The following is a 25,092-nucleotide window of genomic DNA, read 5'->3' as shown; positions in this document are numbered from 1 at the left end:
CAACTATGGGGAAATAGCTTTGTGTTTAAAATTTAAACATAGATGCCTCAGTGGATTGTAATGTAAACATTAAATTGCTCTGGTAGTACTAACATGACCCTTATAAGACATACTGCTATCTCTTAAAAAACCTTGAGCTCACTCACTGTTAGTAATATATTCAATTAAGTACTGTATGTTATTATTATTATATACTTTAATATTTAAAACATGTATCTGGAGACTTGTCAATCAGTCTAGGACCATTGTCACTTTCAACTTCAATGTTCAAACTTTCCCCAAAGCAGTTTTATAGATGCAGACACGGTCAAAGACAGACATTAAGTGTAGTGTATATTTAATATACACCTTAAGTATTTTTTTGCACCATCTTTTCTGCTCTAGATTCATTGCTGTTCTGCCTTTCTGTGTCTTTCCCAGAGGAGACATACCAGCAGATGGCTCGGGAGACTCTGGAGGAACTGGACTGGTGTCTGGACCAGCTGGAGACCATTCAGACCCACCGCTCAGTCAGCGAGATGGCCTCTAACAAGGTGGGCACACCTGTCAACACACAAACATTTCTCAGTGTGATGTCTTGACATCAAACCAGTGCAATGCTGCACAACACACAGACTCTTAGAGAACAAAATATGTCTAATAAAACTTTGTGTTTAAGCCTGATCTCTAGAAAGGTGTACAAGCTATGGACTTTTAGTAAGTCTTCTTAATGAAATTAATTTCCAAAATCCCCTGCAGAAGCATTAGTAAAACCTGTTCCTTAAAAAAGCTAAAGGACTTGGCATTTTCTTCCTAAAACCCTCATCTTGTACTGTCTTCTATACCTGTCTCTTCAAACTTTCACCCACTAATTTCTAAAGATGTTTTTTGGGGCATTTTGACTTCATTTGATAGGACTACTGAAAAGAGACAGAAACAAAGGGCAAGAGAATGGGGGGAAGACATGCACGAAACATGTGCAGAGACTGGGAATCAATCTCGACTACTATAGCCTTTGCCTGCTTTACCCACTGAGTTACACTGGTGCCCAAATTTCACCCATTTTAACAAAATATTGAAGAGAAGTTGACATATTGGCCATTGAAGTAACCAGCTTTGGCAGCATTATGGGTTAAGATCTGTTTATAAAATGTAGACGTTTTGAGAACATCTGTTTCTCATTTTTGATGTGTGCCTATTTAAGACAAAATTATTGTAGAATTTGACAACCATCTCTGGGTTTTTGTGGTGTTTGTCCTGAACAGCTATTATTTCTGCATTTGTTTGTAAATAAATGAGATGCGGTCTGGCTGTATTGAGATTTGATTAGCGGTTATATTACTACATCTATGCACATGGATGTTTCTTCAGGATGCACACGTTTGTATTTGTGGGAGAGAGAAGGAAGGAAGAGTGACACTGTGTGGTTATGGGGGACATGAGAGGGAGGGGGCCCTGATGCTGATGTCTCTGCTGTAACCTTGGTTGCTATCGAACAGCAGCAGGGTCTGCCCTTCCCTTTTAGCCATTGGCTTGCAACTCTGACCACAAGCCATGTGGTTTGGGCAACATCCAATGAAATGGAGGCGATGCTCCTTTAATAGTGTTCTGTCTTAAAGAGACAGTACCTTGTTTGTTTTATTCTATCAATTCCACCCATGTAACGATCAATTTTAATTAATGACAAGGTTCTTTGGTTTGATTATCAGTCAGGCTCATGATGAACGGGGAGATAACAGTTTGAAGGATGTCATTTTTATGCATGTGTGTATTAATATGTGGGCACAAATGTGTGAAGAAAAGTCTCCTGGGATAAATTGAGTCTGTTCATATGTTATTGCCTTTATGCAGCCACTACAAAGCTAAAGGAATCCTCTGTACTGTGCCAACATGGAGGTACACATGAATATTCCCACTCAGTCTCTCACTCTTACTCACACCCTCACTCACACACATATTCTCAACAGACGTACATGCTGTCTTTTTGCACATGCGCACTCAGGCAGCCAGCAGAAGCAAGCACAGACACACACACATACACATGCATGCGCCTGCAGCCACACTGCCTGATTAGCTTGCGAGAGCTGTCTACAGCATCCAGGGAAATGGCGCAAGAAGGAGAGCACTGGAGTAGGAACGGCAGCAGAAAGCAGCAGGATTAGACCTCTGGCATTTTGGACAGCTGAGGCATGGATTGACTTGGAGCAGGGGACAGGGCAGCGGAGGTAGCCTGACTGATTGTGGACTGACTGTTGGTTGCTGGAATTGGTGTGAAACAACACTGGCGGACTGATGCACCGGTAGGACTGGGTCGGGCCTGTGGATCCGTTCTGTGGGGGAGGGGCAGCCGACGCAAGGAGAGGGAACCTGTTTTTCCAGACCACGGGTCTGGTTTGATTCTTCAGCCTGATCGTCTGCTACAGGCCTGCTTGCATCCCACTCTCTCCCCCTCCTTCTCTTATCCTCTACATCTCGGTTTTCTCTCGCTACCATCATCCGTTTATCCCATCCTCCTTCCCAATGTTCCAGCTGCCATCCAAGCTCCCCTTTTGTGCATCATTTGATTCCATGGCCATCTTACTGTTCTGTCGTCACCATCACTACATCCTTCTCACCTTCACTGACTAATTTTTTTTATCACTGTTTGTCAAGCAGCCAAGTGCTCAGCATTTTCCCCTTTACACATCTCTCATATTCCCCACTCATCCTCTCCATTGGGTCTTTTCTGTGCCCTTCAGACGGTCCCTCAATCTCTCTCTGTTTCCCTCCATCTTCCTTGTTTCGGCTTCCGTCCACCCCTACCCTGCAGTGACACATTTGGGTCGGTCTGCTCAGCAAATGGGATAAGATGTAGTCTCCACAGCAGCCGGATCCAGAGGGCTCCTGGTCTGCCCATCAGGGGGACCCTCATCTTTGGACCACATTTAGGCTGGAGCCTAACTCTGGACTGATAGGGTGGCTTGCTTCGGGGTGCTGCATGTAGGCAAGGACAGTCTTCACCAGCAGCCCCTACCCTCACCCCCTTCCCCTGTTCCTCCATCCCCTCTCGGGGCTGCCGTCACTCTGGAGTGTCCCGGCTTCACTGGTTGTGGCCTCTCCCCACACGCCCTGACGACGCCCTCATGCCACTGGGGCACCTGCAGTGGGCCCACCCCGTTCCACTACCGCACCTCTTGCCTGTGCCATCGGCCCAAACCCCCTGTGGCCCTCAACATGGGTGTGGTGGAGGCCATTGACCCTGCGCCATCCCCCTGCCCCTCGCCCGTACCAGGAGGCTACAGGCTGCCCCGCTCCTCCAGCTACAGCCCCCTGCAGGGGAGGGCAGGGGCAGAGCTGGACCTCGGTGCGGCTGCTGGAGGGGTTCTTGAGGGGGGTGGAACAACGGCAGAGCGCAGGACACCCTTAGTTGACCTGTTCTGTGAGACCTGCTCCAGGCCCTGGCTCATTGGTTGGTGGGACCAGGTAGGGCTGGGAGGGTCATCAGAGGGCAATAAGGCCTGGCAGTGGCCATCTTGGATGTTGACTCTTTTGTAATTGCAGAATTTATGCATGAATAAGAATTCATCTGTTTCTTCTTGGTTGCTTGTTTTACTTCAGTAATATTCACATTAGTTTGGGAATTAATTGTGTGTATGGTGGTGGTGGTGGTGGTGGTGGGGTGGGGGGGGCATTAAACAATGTTTCATCAGGATTCATTTCTAACTTATATTACTTTACACGTACTTCTGTGATAAATTTAAGTTTTTGGGGTCTGGCAGTAGCTTTATGAAAAATAGTCAGTACTATTCATAAGGGGTATAGTTATAAGACAGAGTTTATTAACTCCTCTCAGTGTTTCCATATTGCTGCAGCACTGTAAACAAAAAATGATATCATTCTCATACTTTGTCTATCCATACCCGCTCTACATTTTTCTCCTGAGAATTCACAAAGATGCATAAAATACAAGGCATAGCTTTTTCAATATCTGAGGACAAATCTCACTGTCTTCATTGCAGGTATGTTGCAGTGTCACATAATGTCCATTTCTAGCCTCTACACCTGCGTCCCACATCCCACTGCCTTTCTCTCCTGCTACCCTGAGGCTGGCCTCAATACAGACACAAGGAAGCCAAGTACATTGTTGAAGGACAATGCTTATTGTCCCAGGATTGAGTAGATGTTCCTTTTAGTATCTGTATTCCTCAGGTTTGCCATAAAACATTCATAAAAATGTATTAGGTTAAACAATGTCTGAAGTCAATTTCGGAGTTTCTGCTTGAATGGTATAGTTGACATGAGGATACACAAACTGCTTCAGTATTCATGTTTTGCTTTCAGACTTGAATATACAGGTTACATTTCAGAGGAGTGTAACATTAGGATGTACATTATTCAGTTTCAAATACATTTTCATAGCTGATAAGTTACATGGTTATTTCTTATAAGCACACACAGGAAAAATAAAGCTCCCTTGGTCTCTTATTTGTGCTGTTAGAAGTTAGCAAGTTTCATCATAGTCATGTCTATGCAATGTTTGCAAGTTTGCCTCATTACTCAGTGTCAGGGAAACAGTGTTTGTCCTGCTACTTGGACTGGCACTGTGGAAGTGTTGGTTGGCAGCTATGACTCAGCTTTACATTATTAGGGATGAGAAGGACAAGAGAACGAGAGACAAATAGAGAGAGGGAGAGAGAAGGTTTGGGATGAGCTTGCTGTCTAATTGTGCCACTGGGCTTGACTTGATTGCTTGACTCCTGATTCTGCCTGACTGATTCAAAAACTAAAGTCAGAAGACCAATTTGATTGTTCTATCTTAAGAAGAGCGCTAGGCTGGATGAAATGGGTCAAAATAAGAGGGTTAATGGAGTATATGTGGATAAAAGATGGCGGGAATGGCAGTAAGGGAAGGTAATGATTGAAAGGGGAAGATTTTGGGGCTCAAGGGCTGCAGTGGAGAGTGTTGTTTACCTCCTAGGAGAGGGAGGAGCAGATGTAAGAAACAGAGAGATGTAGAGAGGGAAGGAAGCACAGGAAGGGAGGGTTGACCTTGGTAAAGGTCAGAGACACCTACCTACTCCCTCAGATTGTCACCCAAGCAGCCACCGCTCTCACATCAAGCTGAAGGACTGACTATGAGGAGGCAGTTGCCACGGCAACCGCTCTGGTTGCCATGGAGATTGTTATGTGTGAAAGATCAGTCAGTAGGACACAGACTGAGGGGTCTCGTCCAAATCGCATTGTACCTTTGCATGACTGGTGCGACAGATGGCTTCTGTGCCTCCAAACACCTTTACTAAAAAAAAAAAATCATACAAACGCTGAGAGAACATTCAAGAACAGTGTTTTCTGTCTGCAGGGATAATGTATTCACTTAATCACATTTGTGCTTGTACTGCAAGGACCTGCAGACTGCTTGTTCATGACTACCACTGTTGATTTAAGGGGAACTATGAACAATTCACATTACTGCGGCATTCAAATAAATGCTTATAAATGAAAGCACAGTAAATCGTTCTTTAGAACTGTATGTTTTCAAAAAGAGGAGGCATGATTCATTATTGATTCATAATTGATTTTCTCATCCTTTAGTGAATAAAGCCCACTTGAGGGGGATAATTCATCTTATAACATTTGACTAATACAAATGTTGCATTTTTCAGAACATGTGGAATCTGGAGAATAATGGTCATGAGTCTGCAGATGTATTTCTATTCTTTTACTTGGTATTGATAACACACCTGTCTCTGTTTCCACTCCCATCAGTTTAAGAGAATGCTGAACCGGGAGCTGTCCCATTTGTCAGAGATGAGTCGCTCAGGGAACCAGGTGTCAGAATACATCTCCACTACTTTTCTAGGTAAAGCAAAGCTGCAATGCTTTTGTGACCAACAGCTATAGCAACACCTATATAGCTCAGGTGCTTTGAGCCTGTGTCAAGACCAACAGAAGCCTCTATTCTCATTGACCTCTGACTCTCCTCTACCCCAAGACAAGCAGAATGAGGTGGAGATCCCATCCCCAACTTTGAGAGAGCGGGAGAAGCCCATGTGTCACATCAGCGGTGTGAAGAAGCTCACGCACAGTTCCAGCCTTTCCAACTCCACCATGCCTCGCTTCGGCGTTAAGACTGAACATGAGGATTCATTAGCCAGGGTAAATAGAGCATCACGCATACATGAAGATGTCAAAAAATATAGCATGTTGAAATATAACAAACTGAAGTTCATTGCAATTTAAAAATGCATGGTAATGTTGACCTTTAAGAAATAATGGGGCTAGATTGTTTCAACCATGACTAAATAATCTTATCTGTCGTGCTTTCAGGAACTGAACGATTTAAACAAGTGGGGCCTTAATATCTTTCGTGTGGCTGAGTTCTCGAATAACCGACCACTCAGCTGCATAATGTTCGCCATCTTCCAGGTGAGAGACACTTCTCTTACCTAAATAATTTACTTATGCCCATGACAAGGGTGGGAAATTAACACTGTCCATCTGCCCTATGCAGGTATTTTTGAGAAGTGTCAGATGAATTTACTCAAGCTACCAGCCACTGGGGCTGGTAAATAAAAAAAAATGAGGATGATTCAGAATGAAGAATGATTTTGTGGCATAAATTAAGTCCCAGTTTTCTGCTTGTTCCCACTAAATTCATGATAGAACCCAGAAGACTCACATGCTTACTGACCAAAACCCTGCTTCCTCCTCCCCATGTCGGAGCTGCTGTCACATGTTTACTCTCAGCTGTGTGCTGGGATAGTTGGACTCAATATCATGAACCAATTTTTCACTCATCTTAAGTCCAGGATAGTTAAAAATGGCCAGATTTCCAACATGAGATTGCAGGAATCATGTGTGAAATATTTAATTTGTGCAAGTCTGATACTCATAATACAGGAGAATGCCATTGAAATATTTCACTGTTTTGAATAGCCTTTAACTTGATTACTATAAGGATTGGCTATATCATTCCTCATTACATTATACTGATGGTTTAAATTAAGTGGCGGGTATAAAAAAGTAAATGATTGGCAAATTTTTGAATCCACCGGTCACTGTGTCAGAAAGGCAAGAAAGCAAATTTCCAACTCTGCCTGTGACCCCTATGGACTGTCTCTGCCACAGGAAAGAGATCTACTGAAGACCTTTCGGATCCCTGTGGATACTTTTGTCACCTATGTGATGACCCTGGAGGACCACTACCATGCCAATGTGGCCTACCACAATAGCCTCCACGCTGCAGATGTCACTCAGTCCACTCATGTTCTTCTATCTACACCGGCTCTTGATGTAAATACCTCTTCTGGTCTAACAAACTCAACATAGACAGACCTTCACAAACATGACACCATGTTTTAAGGCTGCATCTTTACATTTAATCTTTCTTTGTTATCTTTCACTTCTCACAACAAGGCTGTGTTTACTGATCTTGAGATACTTGCTGCGTTATTTGCTGCCGCCATCCATGATGTGGACCACCCTGGAGTGTCAAACCAATTCCTCATAAACACCAGTGAGTCCAACGAGACACTGAAAAAACCCAAATATATTGATTACAAAAAGTATGGTAAAACAGGGAACACAACAAATATGTATCAAATAGGATTCAGTACTGGATATTTGTATTTCCTTGTTATAAAATGTTTTCATTCTTCTAACTGTAGTTAGGAGCTTTTGAAAATATATCAGGCAGAGTCTCATAGCACCGTCGGTAGGAGGATATTGATGTAATTGAGTTGATACCTCTTGTGTGTTGTTTTCCTTCAGACTCAGAGCTAGCCCTGATGTACAATGATGAATCTGTATTAGAGAACCATCACCTAGCTGTGGGCTTTAAGCTGCTCCATGAGGACAACTGTGACATCTTCCAGAACCTTAGCAAGAGGCAAAGACAAAGCCTGAGAAAACTTGTAATAGATATGGTGAGTAGAGTTGGTCCACTGAATTGTGAATTATTCTGATATTTATCTGTTGTGTTCTCTTATGCAGTCATATCAACTCTCTTTCCAGGTTTTGGCAACAGATATGTCTAAACACATGAGTTTGCTGGCAGACCTCAAAACTATGGTAGAAACCAAGAAAGTGACAAGTTCTGGAGTACTGCTGCTTGACCATTACACTGATCGGATACAGGTGAGATTTCATCTTTTAAATTAAGGAACTACAATTAAAATTCAGTCATTCATCAGCACGTTTTGATTTGTATATGTCAAAAGTGATGGGATACCTTATGAAGTATTGAATAAAATCATAGTGCTACAAATGTAAGCTGCTGGTTGGGTCAACATAAAGCGAAGTGGGATGTACACATTGCCTTGGTTGAGTTGATGTAGAGGTTGCAGGGCAGGGTTGAAGGCTGATTTATATCCCTGCATCACAGTGTTGTACCTTTGCAGCACGTGGCTCTCATGTGACAGATATGGCCTTGTCATAACTTGCAGTAGAGTATGCTTTAAAATGTCATGGCACGTTGCAGGGGTCACATAGTGAACGTGGATGCTGCAAGAACTGCTAGTGGTCATAGTTCTGTTTTCGTTTCTTCTATGTATGTTCTGCATGGCAAAAGCTGAATGATGAGAAAAAGCCAATTCATCATTATTATTATTTTTTTTTAATCAAATTTACATTTATATGTGAGGTGTACAAAGCGGGTTCAAAGCATTTGAAATAGTTTCATAAACTGCTTCAGCCAGCAGCTGCGATGAACTGTGATGGATACATGTAGGGATGCACGGTATTACATTTTAGATGATATCTGATATGTCAAAATTTCTAATCTCATTGTAGCCAACGATGATATGCAGAGCTTTTTTAAAAGTACTTAATCTTGTAATAGTCTATTTCTTTTAAAAAAGGCATAAAACAAGAACAGCACTTTATTCTACAATAAATCATTGGTTATTTTTCCAAATATAGCTGTTTAGTTATGAAAAACAAAGAAATTGTTTGACTACATGTGTTTTGCATGTAAATTGTATTTTTAACATTAACAGTAAAACCAAACTGCATTTGCTTTATGGAGATCTACAAATACCAGTGCAACAATGTGCTAACAGATACAGAGATCTGTAAAAGCACAAAGTACAATGTGCAACATTTTTTAGAGCTTATACTTTCAAATTAAAATTATACTTCCTAATTTAAAGCATGTTTGCAGGCTGGTTCCCTCATACAATCCTGAGAAAATATTTGTAGACACACAAAAAACCTATTCTTAAGTGAAAAAAGGAAGAAAGTAACTTGTAAATTATTGTTCAAACCTTGGATGAAAAAAAAAAAGCTGTGGTAGATCTGTTGGTTTTACTTTAAAATTCGCTGACTCTACACCTCATACAATGAAGCATTATGGTAAGTTCTTGATTCTGCTTGTAAGTATGACCATATCTTAGCTGCCGATACTGATAATCAACCTTCAAACCTTTTCTGTGCTGATACTTATGTTGTGCCTATAATATGCTGCATTGTATTTATGGAAATTAAAGAAGAGTTTGTTAGGACAAGCCTGGCTGCTGGATTTTTTTCTGGCTTCATGAAAATGATTCATGTGTTCAGCTATTAGGTGAAAGTTCAAAGAGAGCTAGATGTTACAGAACTTCTATGGAGAAAAGGCTTGTTGCAGGATGAAAATGATGAAAAAGGGAGTTAGAAAGTTTTTGAGTTTGTTACCTGTACAAAGAATTTGCTATAAATATTTCATTTACAGACAGAAAAGGAAAACAAGCTGCTGCAATGCTACAACGCTGTATTCACAAAGCCTTCCAAGTCCAAAGATTTCATAGTAATGAATTAAAAAAAAAAAAACAAAACTTAGAATGATGCCATTTTTAAGAATTTCCCAATGATATCTTGTCTAGATTCTTGTAAAGAAAAAATATTTGACATAGCATTGTAGCCCCTATGGGAGCTCCTAAAGTGAAACACTGAGGAGGTGTGAGGAGGACTTTTGTATCAAGAAGAGAGGAAAGATATAAGGAAGGAATAAGAAAAGACTAAAAATTATTTATGTAAACATTTCAGTCTAACCTTGCAAGTTGGATTAGCCAGATTCCATGGTTGTCATCAGGTAGATCCATCTTACAAAGCTTCAGTCTGAAGCGTTTGTTTCTGGTCAGGGAATAAATGGACCAATCAGTATCATTTGAGGAAAATGGGGCAGCAGCTATGGGCGTGCTTTACTTGTACTGTGAACCCGTAAACAAAGAATGTCGGTGATGATATTGGCAAAGAAGCATGGCAGTAAAAAAAGTAAAAAGATGAGCGAAGAATCGCACTGAAAGCTTTTTTGTTGGTGGATGTTTTTCTCTTCTCCCAAACATCTTCAGCGAGAGTGTTATTATCAGCTGGCTCCATTGATACTGAAAAGTGGGCTGCCTGCAGAGCTTGTGTAATGTAGTTTACTCTTTGAACAATATATGGCTGCAGAAATGTAGCAAGCTAAGATACAGCAACACCATTAAAGTAGCTTTGCCACCGTGAAGCTTTTTTCAGTTACTATCATTTTCAATTTACTTTTATTTTTACATTTTGTTTGGTCAATGCTAATTCTGTATGTTTAGTTGGGCTGCCCTGTTGAAGAACAATGAGCTTTGTGTCAATCATTAACTTCCTCAGCTTTTCCTCACTTTTAGTCTTTCATGTTTATCCCCATCCCTCAGTTTAGCATCTTTACCTAACTGATGGCACCACCATAACATTCTCCTCTGATTGGTCTGAAATGATGAAATAACAAAGGAAACAAGGCTTTATGAAAGACCTGGTACCAGTACATAAGTACATTACAAGAATACTACAATAAATTTTTGAGGCACAAATTATTTACTTGTTTATTTTCTTTTACTAGTTTACATTCTGCCCCACTACATCTGATTAGGTAACTTCACTTTTTAGATTCCATTCAGTAAAACACAACTAATATTTCATCAAGGTATACTTTAAAGTGTATACCTTGGGTGTGTTGGGTAATTTACCTACTACCAAGCAGTTTAAAATATTTAAAGTTAACCTGACTTTACACACTTTAACACTAAGAGCTGACTATGTGCCACCTATGCATCAGTTGTTTTTATATAATAGATTATTTTATTCTTTTTTCAGCCATTCTTTATAATGGGAAGTTTACATATGGTATCAATAAAGTTTTGAATGCAGGATTGCTTTTTTTCATTGTATCACTAAATTGAAGTATTATTCTTACATCATTATCGAGACACATTACATACAGTTATTTTCCCAATAATCTGCCATCAGTATTATCAGCCTCACAGTTGAAGTTTTAAATAATTGTTGATGCAGTATTTTCCTCTGCGCCATTATCTTAATCTATCACAATTAATTTAGTTTGTGCCGCTGCTTTTTTTCTTTTCTTAGTTGACAGTTAACTACTTGTTCAATAAAGGCCCTTATGATGTACACAGCACGGATATTTATTACGACTCAAAACTAACTTTAGCAAGCGAGACAGAGGATGAGACCACTCGAATGATGGATAAATTATATATTTAGCAGGTGTAAAATCATGAATAAGTCCCTTACATTTTGCCTTTCTACGTGTACACCTTTACACATCTACTTGCCATCCCCGTCTGTGTCAGAGGGCTCCAGGTAGTAGACTGATCCCATGTCGTGACTTTTAGGCTCCACTCTTCAAGAATGAAAGGACATGACGTGTCTGATGCTCAGTGACAGCTGGAAGGGGGTTATAAGTTCGGTCATTAAAATAAATGTGCACAAGGCACACGCAATTGTTAAGTTTAGGTGGTTTGTTAAGTAATTTTATCCAGGATTCACTCACCTGTGCTCCCCCGTGGGTAACTCCTCCCTGTGGCTGCAAGGGCTGAACATCCTTGAATTTTAAGGGTTAGACAGTGGTGTCAACACCGCCACGCGGAAGTAAGAAGTAACCGGAGCGTTCCGTAGAGATGCCCATGTAACGGCTGGTGTAGTTTACTCATCCTTATAAGATTGACTCTGGATATGACACGAGCTGGGCTTTGCTGCTTCCCCACTTTGCTGGGAGGAAAATGTAGCTTGGTGGAAGCTACCGTGCTACTTGATGAAAAAATCAGCTAAGCAACCGAGATATTTGATTTAGAAAATAATGGCACAACTATTGAAAATGTAATTAAGCTACTTACAACATTATTTGTAAAGACTACTGTCCAACACTGCTACTACTCATATGATTTGTCATTCTGACAGAACCTCGGCCAGTCACCCTCAAAGATGATTTAACAGGTACCACCACTCCAATGTATGAACTGTTGCCCAGATGCATGTGCGGTATAGCCCATGCAATTACTAATATGCGACTGTTATGACTATAGGCATAATAACTGTTATGATGAAACAGTCTATCTGGTGTGTCAGTTTAAGTCCACTTTGGACTTAACCTTGGACTTAACCTGACTTAACCTGTCAGATCCAGCTGGAAAACCTTCAATACTAAGTGTTTGGGAAAGGGCAGAGGCTTTGAAAAAAAGGTTACTTGCAAGGTTACTTTGGACTGTCATTGGTGAAATATGAGGCATGCATTAAATGTGGGTCAACAGGTGCAACCTTTGGTTGATTAAAGTCCCTGTAAAGTGATACAAAAATATTTATTTCAGGTTTGATGTATGACAGACTACTGTGTTATGAACCAACAGGCCAAATTTCAATCATGAAAAACATCTCTAAGTTTATAAAATTGAGCTTCAAAATTGTAAAAAATGAGTAAAATCTGCTCTAGGTTGTTGTGGGCGTGTCAGTTGAATGAGCTGAAGCCACACCCACTCATGAGAAATACAATCCCCTCAGACTAACAAAAAGTTTCTGATCAGAGTGCAGCTGCCTGGCTCTGTGCCAGAGCACAAAGACAAGTTGGGGATTAAATGTACTGTTTCCTGGGAGAAATTTATCTTGTTATGAGCCTTTTAATGACCCATACACCACTAAAAGTCTTGGAAATTTACCTCACAATCAGCAAAAACATAGCATAGCTGTTATCTTTTAATGAAGGCAGTGATGGTTTATAATAGGGATGCGTATGGTTAAACGGTTAAATTTGTTTATCAAATAGCCGGTGCCAGATTTACAAGTTGGTTAAACTAATCATTTTGTACAAACACAGGCTTGACATCCCAGTCTTTAATGATCACTGCCTTCCTGTCTGCGCTTTCTCACTGTACTTCACCGGACATAAACACGAGAAGCTCAGTGGTAGGTATGATAGTTTTTAAAGCAGTAAATGGTAAGTAAGTGGTAGTAGGCTGTCGAGGGTTGAGCTCACATATAACTACTCAACCTCAGTGAAAGAGGACACATATCAAAGGTTGGATACTTAACAGGGACTTTCATGGCTCTTCACATGTTTATACATGATTTGGAACATTTCATGGACTATAATTTTTAAGTTTAGCTTAAAATTTATCACAGAAATTGTGAATTCATAACAGGTTCCATAATCACAGAGTATTTTGCTAGATTATGTGATAAATCCAATTGATTTTGCTGTTCCTCTTGTGTCCATTATTCCTGAACGACCTTTTAAAACTCTTTTTCCCCCCCTTTATTTTGGACTTACTAACCACAGCTTATGACACAAGGTGAATGTTTGTGATTACGAGACCTGCAATCAGGTGGTTTTACTGAGTGGTAGGAGCCCACAGCATACTCACACATTTTCTGTTAACAGGAATGGGGCCTGTTGTTGATGGTTTTGACATGTCTGGGGATCAATCAATAATCAAGATGCTGAACAATGTTGTATTACTATCTTTTAGGGGAGTTAAAACAAATGAATTATACTTTGCTATCTGTAAAAAAAAAAAAAGAAAACACGACACAGTGCAGGCCAAATCTGTTCCTGCTGCAAGCTGCCTAATCTCTATGTTTTAGAACAAGATTTTCTCTTCAGCAAGAGGCTGGTGACTGTTTTAAACACTATGAGGATGCTTTCTGAACATGTAAGTTGGAAAAAAAATTGAAGTGCTCTTTGGCCAGAATTAATGTCAAAAATAGACTGTTGTTGTTCTGACTTTTGAGGTGCACAAATAATTTTTCAGCTGGGTTAAAATTAGGCTTGAACTGGAGCTGTTTGCTGTGCATTTTATGTCGTAAGAAAGAGGGCTGAGGATCACCCCAGACCAGTTGTACAACTGCATAACACATAGGCCTTTCAGACTGGCTGGGCTATATGCCAGTTCCGGATCCAGAACTTAATTTTGAACTGGCTTGTTCAAACTTAAAAAATAAATAAATAAATAAAAGGTTTGGATCCAGAAAATTATTTGATTCTTCCTCACAAACTTTGACATCATCAGCCAGCATGTCATATTCTAGTTGTGAAGACAAGCGTGGTCTGCTAAGGAGACAAAATATTTGGTTGCGATCTGGGCATTGACTGGGCATCGCCTGAGTAATGTAATGCCCTCCCACCTTGATGCAAGCTAACTGCTTCCCCGGCAGTCATTGAACACTGGCTTGCACTCAAACTAAAAAACGGAAATATCTACCACCTTCTTCTCCTCAAATGATGCTGGCTGGTCTGGTCTGTTTTCAGACCAGCACAGTTGACCTTTCCCTAAGCCCCTGCCTAAAATTGCCACTGACCAATCCATTAATCAGCAACCGTAAGTATGCACAGGAGGCCTGTCAAGCTTTCGGCAGAGTATTGCGTTACTCTGCTGTCAAGTGCAATGTACTTTGACTGAGTGTTTGTCCTGCCTGGGTCATATATTTCAGTCAGAACCTAGACCTGAGTACAAGATATAAGAAACCGAGCCCAATAACACCCATGTTGTTATTTCCCTGTTAAAGCCTGCTTGTTTACACATCACACATGATTTGTCCTTGAAAGTGACTATAAAAAGTATTTGTTTATCTGTATGTAAGTTTTTTAAACAAACATGATGAAAATTATGATCAGCTGTTTCTCACATGCATACAGCTAGTTGCTAATCTAGCAAACCTCTCATAGACAGCGTTTGGTCAAGGGCAGAGCCTTTGAAAAAATCTCGGATTGTCATTGGATGAATGTTCTGTCTGTCACATCTTTACTGGCCAATCAGAGCAACAGAACATGTGAGGTAGCCGCTATCGAGCTGCGCCCCTACCATGGACTAAACTCCATAGGGAACTGCATAACGCGAACCATGTAGACATGGCAGTACGCTTTTGTTGTTTTTGAAAAGAAAACAACTCACTGCTGTTCTTTGTTCTTCTTTTAACGAAGAATTTCGTCAAGTTCTGATAAAACTGGCGCTTTAGCAGCATCCACACTAATGTCTTCCACTATATTTGCACCGGTCTCTTGTTGCTGCTTGTTTACGTCACGATTCCACCGCACCACAAAGTACTGCCCCTCATCGCTGATTGGTCCTGTCACTTTCTAACCTGGCCCAAATGGTTCATTCATGGAGAGCTTTGCAAGATGGATTCGCCAGTGAGAAACATGGAAATGGGTGTATCCATCTGCTATTTAAGGTTAGTTAGTTGCATTATATACACAACATTTAACACATAAACAACACTTAGCTCCAGATAAGCTCTTATTTAGCTGTTAGCACATTAGCTACCACTATACAACAGCAAAATAACATCCTCCACAGAAAACACCAACAAACCCACAACAAATAGCTCAGCAGCAGTCAGATAGTATTAGACACCATGTTAAAACACAGCTGCTGTTCACTTAAAACTATAAAATCCATAACCTGGCACTCCAGGTGGATTTATTTCATACATCCATCTGGAAAACTACTCATATACAGTGTTTTGGAAAGGGCAGAGCCTTTGAAAAAAAACTCGGAGGGCGATTGGATGAACGTTCTGTCTGTCACTTCTTTACTGGCCAATCAGTATAACCATAAACCACGTGGTATAGCCGCTGCCCTGCCAAAGGAGTAAAAAGAAAGAAAAACATCCTCTAGGGATAGTTTGGTGCTGTCCTCGATGGGTCTTCTGCAGCTGAAGTTTGGCTCACGGCAGATGCTTCAAGTTTATGTTGCTAAGCTGTCTACAGTCCTCAAGGTTTAAGCTTCATTTTATCCTGCATCAGTGATTACATAAAAATCCTTCCATACCACCATTTTCCTGCATTGTCTTTTTCAAGTAGTTTTCAACTCCACCAAAGACTAGCTTTGCATCACAGCATCAGTCATGATTGTATGAATGTTCGCTGCCCGAATTAGCCATATGGTGCATTGTGTGTATGAACCATAGGTAAGCTATCACAACTGAATCTTTATTCACACTACTCTATCAAGAAATATCATGAAAGTAGCTTTCAAAAGCATTCTGTGGACATTTCTGTCTACCTCTCTGATGTTGTCAAATACTTTTTCTCTAGAAATCTGATATGGTTCCTCCAGATTACCCCAAACTTACACGGTGGAAAGGTCCATATTCAATATGGCGCACGTGAAACCTTGCCTGACATAGCATCAGTATCCAAGAGGGTGGGGCTTATCGAAGGGTCAGTTATTTCAGGGTGGTGCTAGCTCCCAAGCACACATTTTCTGAAAGGTGGGTGGGTGGGGGGGGTTCTGATTCTTGAGGGGATTGTGGACAGGCCAGGGGCACATATTTTTTATTAGAAAAGCCTTAAAAAGTGTATTTTGCATAATATGTGACCTTTAATGAGGATGGCAGTAAATTCCCACATGGGTAGTGACACTGTTACAACAAAGGAATCTTTAAAACCATTTATGATTATGGCCTGTGAGTGCTCTTACATTGCAAGTCCAGAATGTTTAGAAGCTTTGACTGAATAAAATTAATCACAACTAAAAACAACAGCTATAAAAAGAAGCAGCTTCTTTTAAACAGGCAGATTAGGGATGCATGGAGAGGTCAACTGCTTTCATTTAATTAATTTCAATAATCTGAACTGAGTTTGATGGACATGGAATACAGGGAAGCCAGTCATGCAGAAAACAATTTTGACCTGATTTGATAAGGAGCTATGCAGCCAACCTCAGTTTGTATTTGAAAACATGGAATGGGCCCCAGAGCAAACGGTGTGAAATGTTGGTTCAGTGTGTCAATTTGAAATCTGACTGATCTGAATCTGTTACCATTCAATGTCTTAAGAGTACTTCAAAAGTATTAATGATATTGCGTGGTCATCGGTTGTTCACAGCAGATTGACTAGAAGTTAGGAAAATTGGAAGACCTGCATGACATGAAAACAAAGAGCCAGAGCTTGCAGAATTTGACATTACAGAGTGCATTTTATCCCTTTAAAAGGGACCCTGCATGTTGATCTCATTGGATTGCATTTTCTATGTGTATGCCACTGATAGATGTAAATGTTGATTATCATGTACATCATTTTAGTCATTAATGGCAGGGAAAAGGCTGACTATAATGCAAAAATGTTTTATTCAGTTTGGAATACAAATAGCTAACACATGTTCAACTTAGAAACAACTTCAAAGAGACAGCCTTAGTAGTGGACAATGTGCCATGTCATCACAGAGTTTCTGCTGGAGATATGCACACATGCTGAATTTGCTGAAGGTTACCAGCCTTCCAGGACTGGGCATGAAGCATAACTTCTGCTGGCTTTAGGTCAGACCCTATTATCTATAAACAACTCCCTTTAGCTGTCCTTGTTTAACCTGTTGCCTACTGTGTCATATTACTGCCCCGGCACAACCCATAAGATGCATGCCTGGACAAAAAATAAAGGATCTAAAAGAGAGAGGTGAAGAGGTGAGTGGAGCTAATGCAAAAGTGTCAATGCCAACCGAGGAAAAGAGAAAAAAAAAGGTTTAAAACGCTTATCTGGTATTAGTTATGTGTAAGTATCACAGCTGTTTACACATGGCTGCGTCACTGTATGTCAAAAATCTGTCTGAAGAGATCATCGAGACATAGCCTACTTTTCCATTTCATTTGCAGAGCCTTTTTTTGTTTGACAGTCTTTTGTAGAAATCTGTTTTCACTTTAACATTAAACGTTTTTTTAATGCAAAATTATATTGACCATGATTGATTTATAAATCAATAAAAGGGTAAAACATCCAAGGGGATTCCTTTATTACCAAAATAGCCTTTAAATAGATGAAGATCTGTGGGCTCATTATGTAGACCTTTCTATACTTTCTTTTTTTGATATGTTAAATAAAGTCATGTTATTAAACAATGGTAACCTTATAGTGCACTGCATTATTACACAATAAGTGATGAATACTTGCAGGTAATATCTCTAAATACGATTATTCACAGCATGTGAGGAAGCTCCACTTTCACCTCTCAGATAATATTCACTTTAATTTACACATCAACTAACTTCATTATTATTGTTCTCTTCTCTAACACCATGACAAAGTTCATACAGTAAAGGCTTAACAGACAACAATCATATAAGGAAAGAATACAGGGGGAAAAAAAACAAAGCAGTCAGGTGACATGTCACTACCAAGAGTGCGCTGCAGTGTAGACACAAGTGGCAACCTCTGGTCCTGAAAAATGAAGCCAATGCAGAAGTGCAAAACATTGCAATACGGCCAGTGTCCACTTGAGGCTGGCTGCAGGAATCCCGGAATTCCTATACACAACACATGTTAAAAAGCTGTTCTTAAACAAGAAATGAACTGGTTTACAGCCTGGTTCAAAAAACGAAACAAGTCTCATTAGCTAATGTTGTCATGTCCTCGCATTGTACCAAAATCGTATTAATTATATTTAGGAAAAGCCTCACTGCTCACTGATTGGCGCGTCTCATTTGATTGACAAGGAGACGCTATTTCAAGAAGGCCGGCTTAAGGCCCCGCCCACACAGAGACGAATTCAGAAGTATACGCAAATATGTTTTGTCATATCAGCATTTCATCCACACAGAAATGGTGTCTTGGTAGACTGCAAACTCTACTTTTTGAAACCGGGTCCTGAGTGAACAAATCCCTCAACACTTACTGTTTCGTCTCCGTGTGGACAGGCATCCACATCTTTCTTGAAACTATTACGTCATACATAGCATAGACCACTTAGGCCACATACACGGGTCAAGCCAAAACAACAATGGTGGTTTACAGGGTTTTGTTCATGCTTCAGAAGCTACTGAGCTTATTATGGCTTTAACAGCAAAATCTGATGCCCCTTTACCACCACTGCGAAGTACAAATGGTTATGAGAACAGCATACACCAGATGTTCTTAGATCGACCGTGGAGAACAACCAGAGTGGCAACCAGGAGAAAATTTTGGGCAGTTTTCCATAATCTTCTTCTCTCTTTTGGTGCATTTCCGTGGCAGTGTTACAGTGCCACTTATGGGCTTGGCATATAAATACTACAGCATTTTCAGTCGTTTTCAGTGGTTCCATGTTCCTAAGCGTCTCTTTCCCCATTTGGCTAAATGCTCATTTAAATTTCAATTAACTGAATACTCTAAAGAGGAGAAATCCCTAAAAAACAGTAAAATTCCTCACAGGGTCATTGTGTTAGTGGGTGTGATCAGAGCCACCAACTCTCACGCAATTGGCGTGAGAGTCACGCAAATGACTCACGCATTTCTAGAAATTCAGCCAAGCACCCACCCTAGCTACCTCTGATTGGCTGAATTGCAGGAAGACAGCCTGTTCTTGTCAAATTAGATCCCCCCATGGGGAGAAGCTGCACATGTCAGCTAGCTTACGAGGGTGAAGTCAGAGCTGCCAACTCTCAAGCAATCAGTGTGAGAGTCACACAAACGACGGAGTCTCACTCCAAGGTTTTCTCACAAGTTGGCAGCTCTGGTGTGATGTTAGCATGGTATACTCTCTATAGCATGGCTAACATTAAAAGCTAGCACCGCCAGCCTTCGTTCCTCTTAGCAGATTAATATCATGTTTTGATATGTGGCCTCTTTTCACTGCAGGTGAGTAGTTACACGCAAACTGCTAAGCCACTGCTGAGCTTCTCATATTTACATCCGGTGAAATGCCGGACAGGAAGGCAGCGGCCATTAACTGAGGCTACAGCGGCCTCTAGTGGTGGGAGGTTCACTGCAGTTCAAAAAAAGCATTATAGACCGGGATTTCGAGCCTGTGTTTATGAAAAAAAAAAGCTAGATAATTAGTTTAAGTAACTCAAAGTCCTGCACCAGCTAATTTGATAAACATTTAATTGTTTTACAAGCACTTGGACATTTCCTAAAACGATCCAATGTTTACGAGAAACTTTTTCAAAAAGAAAGGGAAATGTATCGTTTTTGTCTCCGTGTGGACAAGGCCTTAGTGCTACTTTAGCTGACAGGAAGTCGAGCTCAGTGGGCGGGCTCTTGTCTGCTTTTGGGTTGATCCAAAGTTCAGCTGAGACAGCGACTTCAATATGGTGGCTGCCACAGATTGGCTTCAAAAGCTGTTTGAGTCTGCCTATTGTAATCAAACAGCTGACGTCACACAGGCTTTGTCCAATTCTTTCTACAGTCTATGTCTAGACACCATTGGCTACCTATTCTCAAAATGCAAATATCTTTCTAGGGAAAGATCTGATTAGGACAGCTTAGTGGTTAGAGGAAGAGGAGTGCATTTTGGAGTTTAACTTGGAAACAATCAAAAAATGAGAGAACAAAAGAATGTAATGAACTTGAAAAAAGTCATCAAATATGGGCCTGTATCCCCTACTTTACAGTTGCTATGAAATTGCTCTCTAAAAATCTTCAGATAAACAGAGGGTCAGGTGAAAATAAGGACAGAAGATCCTTGTGTACATCAGAATTCAGTGTTGATATCTTATAGAGTGTTAATACAGTGTGCTCTGTGTGGCTGTGTGTTTGTACAGGTGTTGAGGAATATGGTGCACTGTGCAGACCTGAGCAATCCAACGAAACCCCTGGCTGTGTATCGACAATGGACGGAGAGAATCATGGAGGAGTTCTTCAGGCAGGGAGATAAGGAGAGAGAGCGGGGGATGGAGATCAGTCCCATGTGTGACAAACACACTGCGTCTGTGGAAAAAAGCCAGGTAAATGAGCAGGTCTGATGTATGACTCTGTACCCAGCTGAATAATGCTGTAGGTGGGGTGCTAACGACATTGCAGAGAGTGATCTGACATCTCTGATCACAGCAGTCATCCTCATTCATTTTTAATGCTGATTATGCTGGGAGGATGAAAAGACACCCCTGTGCCTGTTCGTATGATGCTAATCATGCTCTGTTTTTTTGTGGATGCAGGTGGGCTTTATTGACTACATTGTCCACCCACTGTGGGAGACATGGGGGGACCTTGTGCACCCTGATGCCCAGGACATCTTGGACACTCTAGAGGACAACAGGGACTGGTACCAGAGCACTATTCCACAAAGCCCTTCGCCTCCTCCTGTAGGCCAAGATAAGGAGTTAATTGACAAGTTTCAGTTTGAGCTCACCCTCGAAGACAGCTCTCCGAGAGAGCAGGAAGAGGAGGGTGACAAACCAACACTAAACCATGTTGAACAAGACTGCAGTCAAGGGGAGGAAGAGGAGGGCAAAAAAGAGGAAGAGGAAGACACAATGGCAGAGGAGGAAAATGAAGACATAATAGAGGAAGAAGATGAGGTGGCAATGGAGGAAGAGGAGGTGGAGGAGGAGCAGGAGGAGGAGCTGAAAGCTCATTTGGAGGTGAGATCTGAAAAGGAGAGACTTTCTGACACAAGTCCTGTAGAGGAAGAGGAAGATTCTTCTTCACAAGCTGAAGATACATGAGTTCTGCTCCTGTATCTCCCTCATCACTTGCACACATTATCTTGTTCATCCTTTCAATGGCCAAACCAAGAACAAATAAGACTGCAAAGACGATTCAGAACTTTGAATATATTTTTCAAAAAAGGGAATAAATTAAAATCGCTCAAAGAGAAGGTAATTACACAGCAACTGTAGATTTGGAGTGTGAAAAGTCCTTGGACTTATTTCACAATGAACTTTAGACCAAGAGGAATTTAAGAGAGAATTTAAGATGGGCATCTGAAGAAAGCGTAGCACTCTGGGACTGGAATGCACACAAATAAACACACATCAAGTGACACACAATAGCATACGGTAGGGATAAATCATGCAATGTGTGTAAGCGCATGCTTCTGTCATGCTTTATAACTGGATCCCTCTTATTTGCAAATGCACAGGACACACAGACACACACCCACACACACACTTGACGTAATGTTTGTATGTGTGCATTAACATGGGGGCCATTGATCATGTAATGAATCTCTTTGGAAAAAGCCATCTCTCAATGGAGTATTAACTCGTGTTCAGTCAGTATTAGTAATTCATGTTTGTTAGAACCTCAACAGAAACTGTTCTCCTCAGAAAAGCTACATGTCAGAGTGACTTTTTTTCCATTTCTGTCGGAAAGAAAAATAAGAATATCCACAGAGGAGGATATTGAAGGAAAGAAGGATGCTGCGATGAGGGGGCCGCATGGCCCCACACCCCTTTTCCCTTTACAAGGAGTGCTACTGGTGCAAGATGGCTCTGTGCCTTTCAGAAACACCAGCTTCCTGAATGGAGCTGTCGTGAAGCAATGCATTGTGGGCTGGGAGTGTCTGGTTTGTTATCATTTTTGATTGTCTCTTGTTAAGATCTCTCTTTACTGTTCATGATGTTGTGGTGTGTATCTCATACGTACAGTTTCTGTGGTGATATGTTTTAAGCTGTAAGTCTTCCTTTGTTGCTCTTCTGGTAATATAAAACTCAGAACTCTAGATGCAGAGCAATCACTACCCGCCACCACAACCACCAGTGGACTCTTTTTCAGCTTATAGTTTTTTTCTTAGTAGAATGATTTTTTTCAGATAATAAGCCATGTGATGCTTTGAAGCATATTTTTTGCCTACTTTCTATTCGCTAAATATGTTGAAGGGATATCGATTTATTTCATAAGCGGAACAAATTATCACCTGCCATCTGACACCCTATTGCACTGTGTGTTTATGTCTCCTCAAACATAATGATTCTCACCAAAGTAAAGGATGAGATACTCTGGAAGTTTGTCAGTGGAAGTGGCAATTTGTAGAAACATGGAAAAAATTGAAAATCAGGGAGGCGGAATGTCAAGGGAAAGAAGTGCAACTTGGCCAAATGGTGGTCTGGCAGCCTCTAATCATCCCTGTTATGTTTGATGCTTTTTGCCTTAATGTGAGATGCAGGGAACATACCTGCCAGTATGTAGATTTACAAGATATAAAATAGATATCCTAGTATATTTATATCATGTCCGTATGCTTATTTCTGTGTGTATCAGTGCGTCTATACACAATGTATCCAGCATTGCATTTGGAGAGAAAAAGGAAACATCGCCAACAATAAGTTTGCTTTGCTGGGACCAACATAAAGAATGTGCTGTTTTTTTAATAATGATGGTAAATGACTATTTTATAGCTACCTGGAGGCATGCGGAGGAAATGGAAAAGGGTGTTTAGAGTATTTCAGGAGATAGAGAAGAATCAGGATGTCCTCTGTTTGAATCTGACCAGATATTAACTTACTGACACGGTCAAGTTGACGTGCATATATTTTTATTTGCTTGTTGGTTAATTGTGTTGTCATGAGCAGGGGACTGAGTAACCAAAAAAGAGAGTGCAGGATGTGTAAGATGTTGTCATAAGTGTCATTTTTCCCTCACCCTTGTGGCATCACCACATCTTGTGTTCAAGATTTGATTAGCACAGCTTAAACAGGTCACAGGTTTGTTTAGGTGTTTGTTTTTCACAGGGTACAAAATATGAAAACATATACGTATATAGGAAAAACATGGGTGTGGTTGTTGTGAAGGTAAGAGCGAGTTTCTGCAGGTCAGTAACCGAGTCTATCTGAAGACACCACAGCATTGTGCAACAGAAACCTGTGTGTTTGACCTGCTCCATCGCAGGATGGAGCAGAGCTGCGGGGCCACCACACAGGCTTTCCTATTGGTAATGGGAATTCAGGATTACTATTACGATTCGTATAGAGATTCCCATATGCATTGGCCTTTTACTTTGATGATGTTGCTTTGTTTTTGTGGCTTCTTGTTATATCATAAGCTATAAAAACATTACTAATTAATTGCCATACAAACACAATACTGTAGCAATTGTTTCTTATTAAGAAAATTATTCAACTGATTGATTGCTGCCATTCTTTTTAAATGATGAAAAGAAAACCATGGTAAGTGTTTTCTTTGAACAGTTTGTGTACAGTTTATTTTTATATCATTCTGGTAGATGGTCTGGAAAATAAATCAAGTACTGATGATATAGCTATAAGCATTACCACACTTGTATATAATGTAATATTGGATTGTAAATTATAAATTTATCCAAGTCAAAATTATTGACAAATGACCACTTAAGGTTGTTAAGTGAAGCACTGCAGGCCACAACCCAGACTTTTTACTTCTATGATCATGTTTTTGTTCACTTGTGTAAACATTTTGTCACTATTTTTAAGTGTGCACATTTATTGTTCAAATCAAATCTATTTGTACCAGCACTTTATTTCATCAGGTCTAGAGGCAGACAGTGGTTTTCAGGTAGTGTGTGGTCTCTGCTGGTGGTTTGGTCATTAGAGGTCACCTATTGATTATTTACCATTTGACCGACTCACAAACTTTCATCATGCAGTAATTGATGTTAACCTCTGCTCTAGAGGCATAAACAAACTAACAAAACATTGTCAATTAATAGTCCATGTGAGATTAAACTTATTTGACTGATAAGGTCAAATCTATGCTAAGGAAGTCACATAAAATGTGATATGTTCAAAGGAAATAAATGTGTCCTTATCCAACTTGGCCATTTCTAGTACAACACCACCTCTTTTTCTTAGTAACTTTAAATCACTAGCCTACTAGCCTAAATGTTCGTCAAATGGTGACCAAACTAGCTGGTAACCATAAAGTTACTTTGTCGCAGACTGATTCCCTCTGTGAATAATTCTCTGGGCTTTAATACATGTGTTTGTTCACAAGTAAGAAAGATTATACAAGGGAAAAAAACAACATGAAATGATTGTAATATTTGTAAATGATCTTGCTGTAATGTGTAAAATGTGTCCAAGTTATTTTTTATTATATTATTTTTATGAAACTTTTCCCTCCTAACAGAACTGAGGTGTCATTTTGTGAATAAATGCATTTAATAAGCAAACATCTATATATAAAACAATACTATAGTATATCAGTATATTTTTCTTTTATTTCACTGTTCG

General features: G+C 40.4%; 1 protein-coding gene across 2 annotated transcripts in view; it reads left to right on the top strand.

The window, feature by feature from the left end:
* The window catches only part of pde4a (phosphodiesterase 4A, cAMP-specific), a 78,128-nt gene extending 53,069 nt beyond the window's left edge, over nucleotides 1-25,059 (top strand). For both annotated transcript variants that reach the window (XM_041777648.1, XM_041777649.1), the window contains exons 6-15: nucleotides 421-533; nucleotides 5,725-5,818; nucleotides 5,951-6,114; nucleotides 6,286-6,384; nucleotides 7,087-7,251; nucleotides 7,375-7,474; nucleotides 7,729-7,883; nucleotides 7,972-8,094; nucleotides 20,707-20,889; nucleotides 21,100-25,059. In XM_041777648.1, the coding sequence (XP_041633582.1) occupies nucleotides 421-533; nucleotides 5,725-5,818; nucleotides 5,951-6,114; nucleotides 6,286-6,384; nucleotides 7,087-7,251; nucleotides 7,375-7,474; nucleotides 7,729-7,883; nucleotides 7,972-8,094; nucleotides 20,707-20,889; nucleotides 21,100-21,609 (1,706 nt within the window). In that variant the 3' untranslated portion in view covers nucleotides 21,610-25,059. The remainder of the gene's footprint in view (nucleotides 1-420; nucleotides 534-5,724; nucleotides 5,819-5,950; nucleotides 6,115-6,285; nucleotides 6,385-7,086; nucleotides 7,252-7,374; nucleotides 7,475-7,728; nucleotides 7,884-7,971; nucleotides 8,095-20,706; nucleotides 20,890-21,099) is intronic.
* The last annotated feature ends 33 nt before the right edge of the window (nucleotides 25,060-25,092 follow it).

Source organism: Cheilinus undulatus, linkage group 21, assembly GCF_018320785.1.
Source record: "Cheilinus undulatus linkage group 21, ASM1832078v1, whole genome shotgun sequence".
Classification (NCBI taxonomy): Eukaryota; Metazoa; Chordata; class Actinopteri; order Labriformes; family Labridae; genus Cheilinus; species Cheilinus undulatus.
The sequence above is the reverse complement of the archived record's forward strand: the minus strand, read 5'-3'. Positions and strand labels throughout refer to the sequence as shown.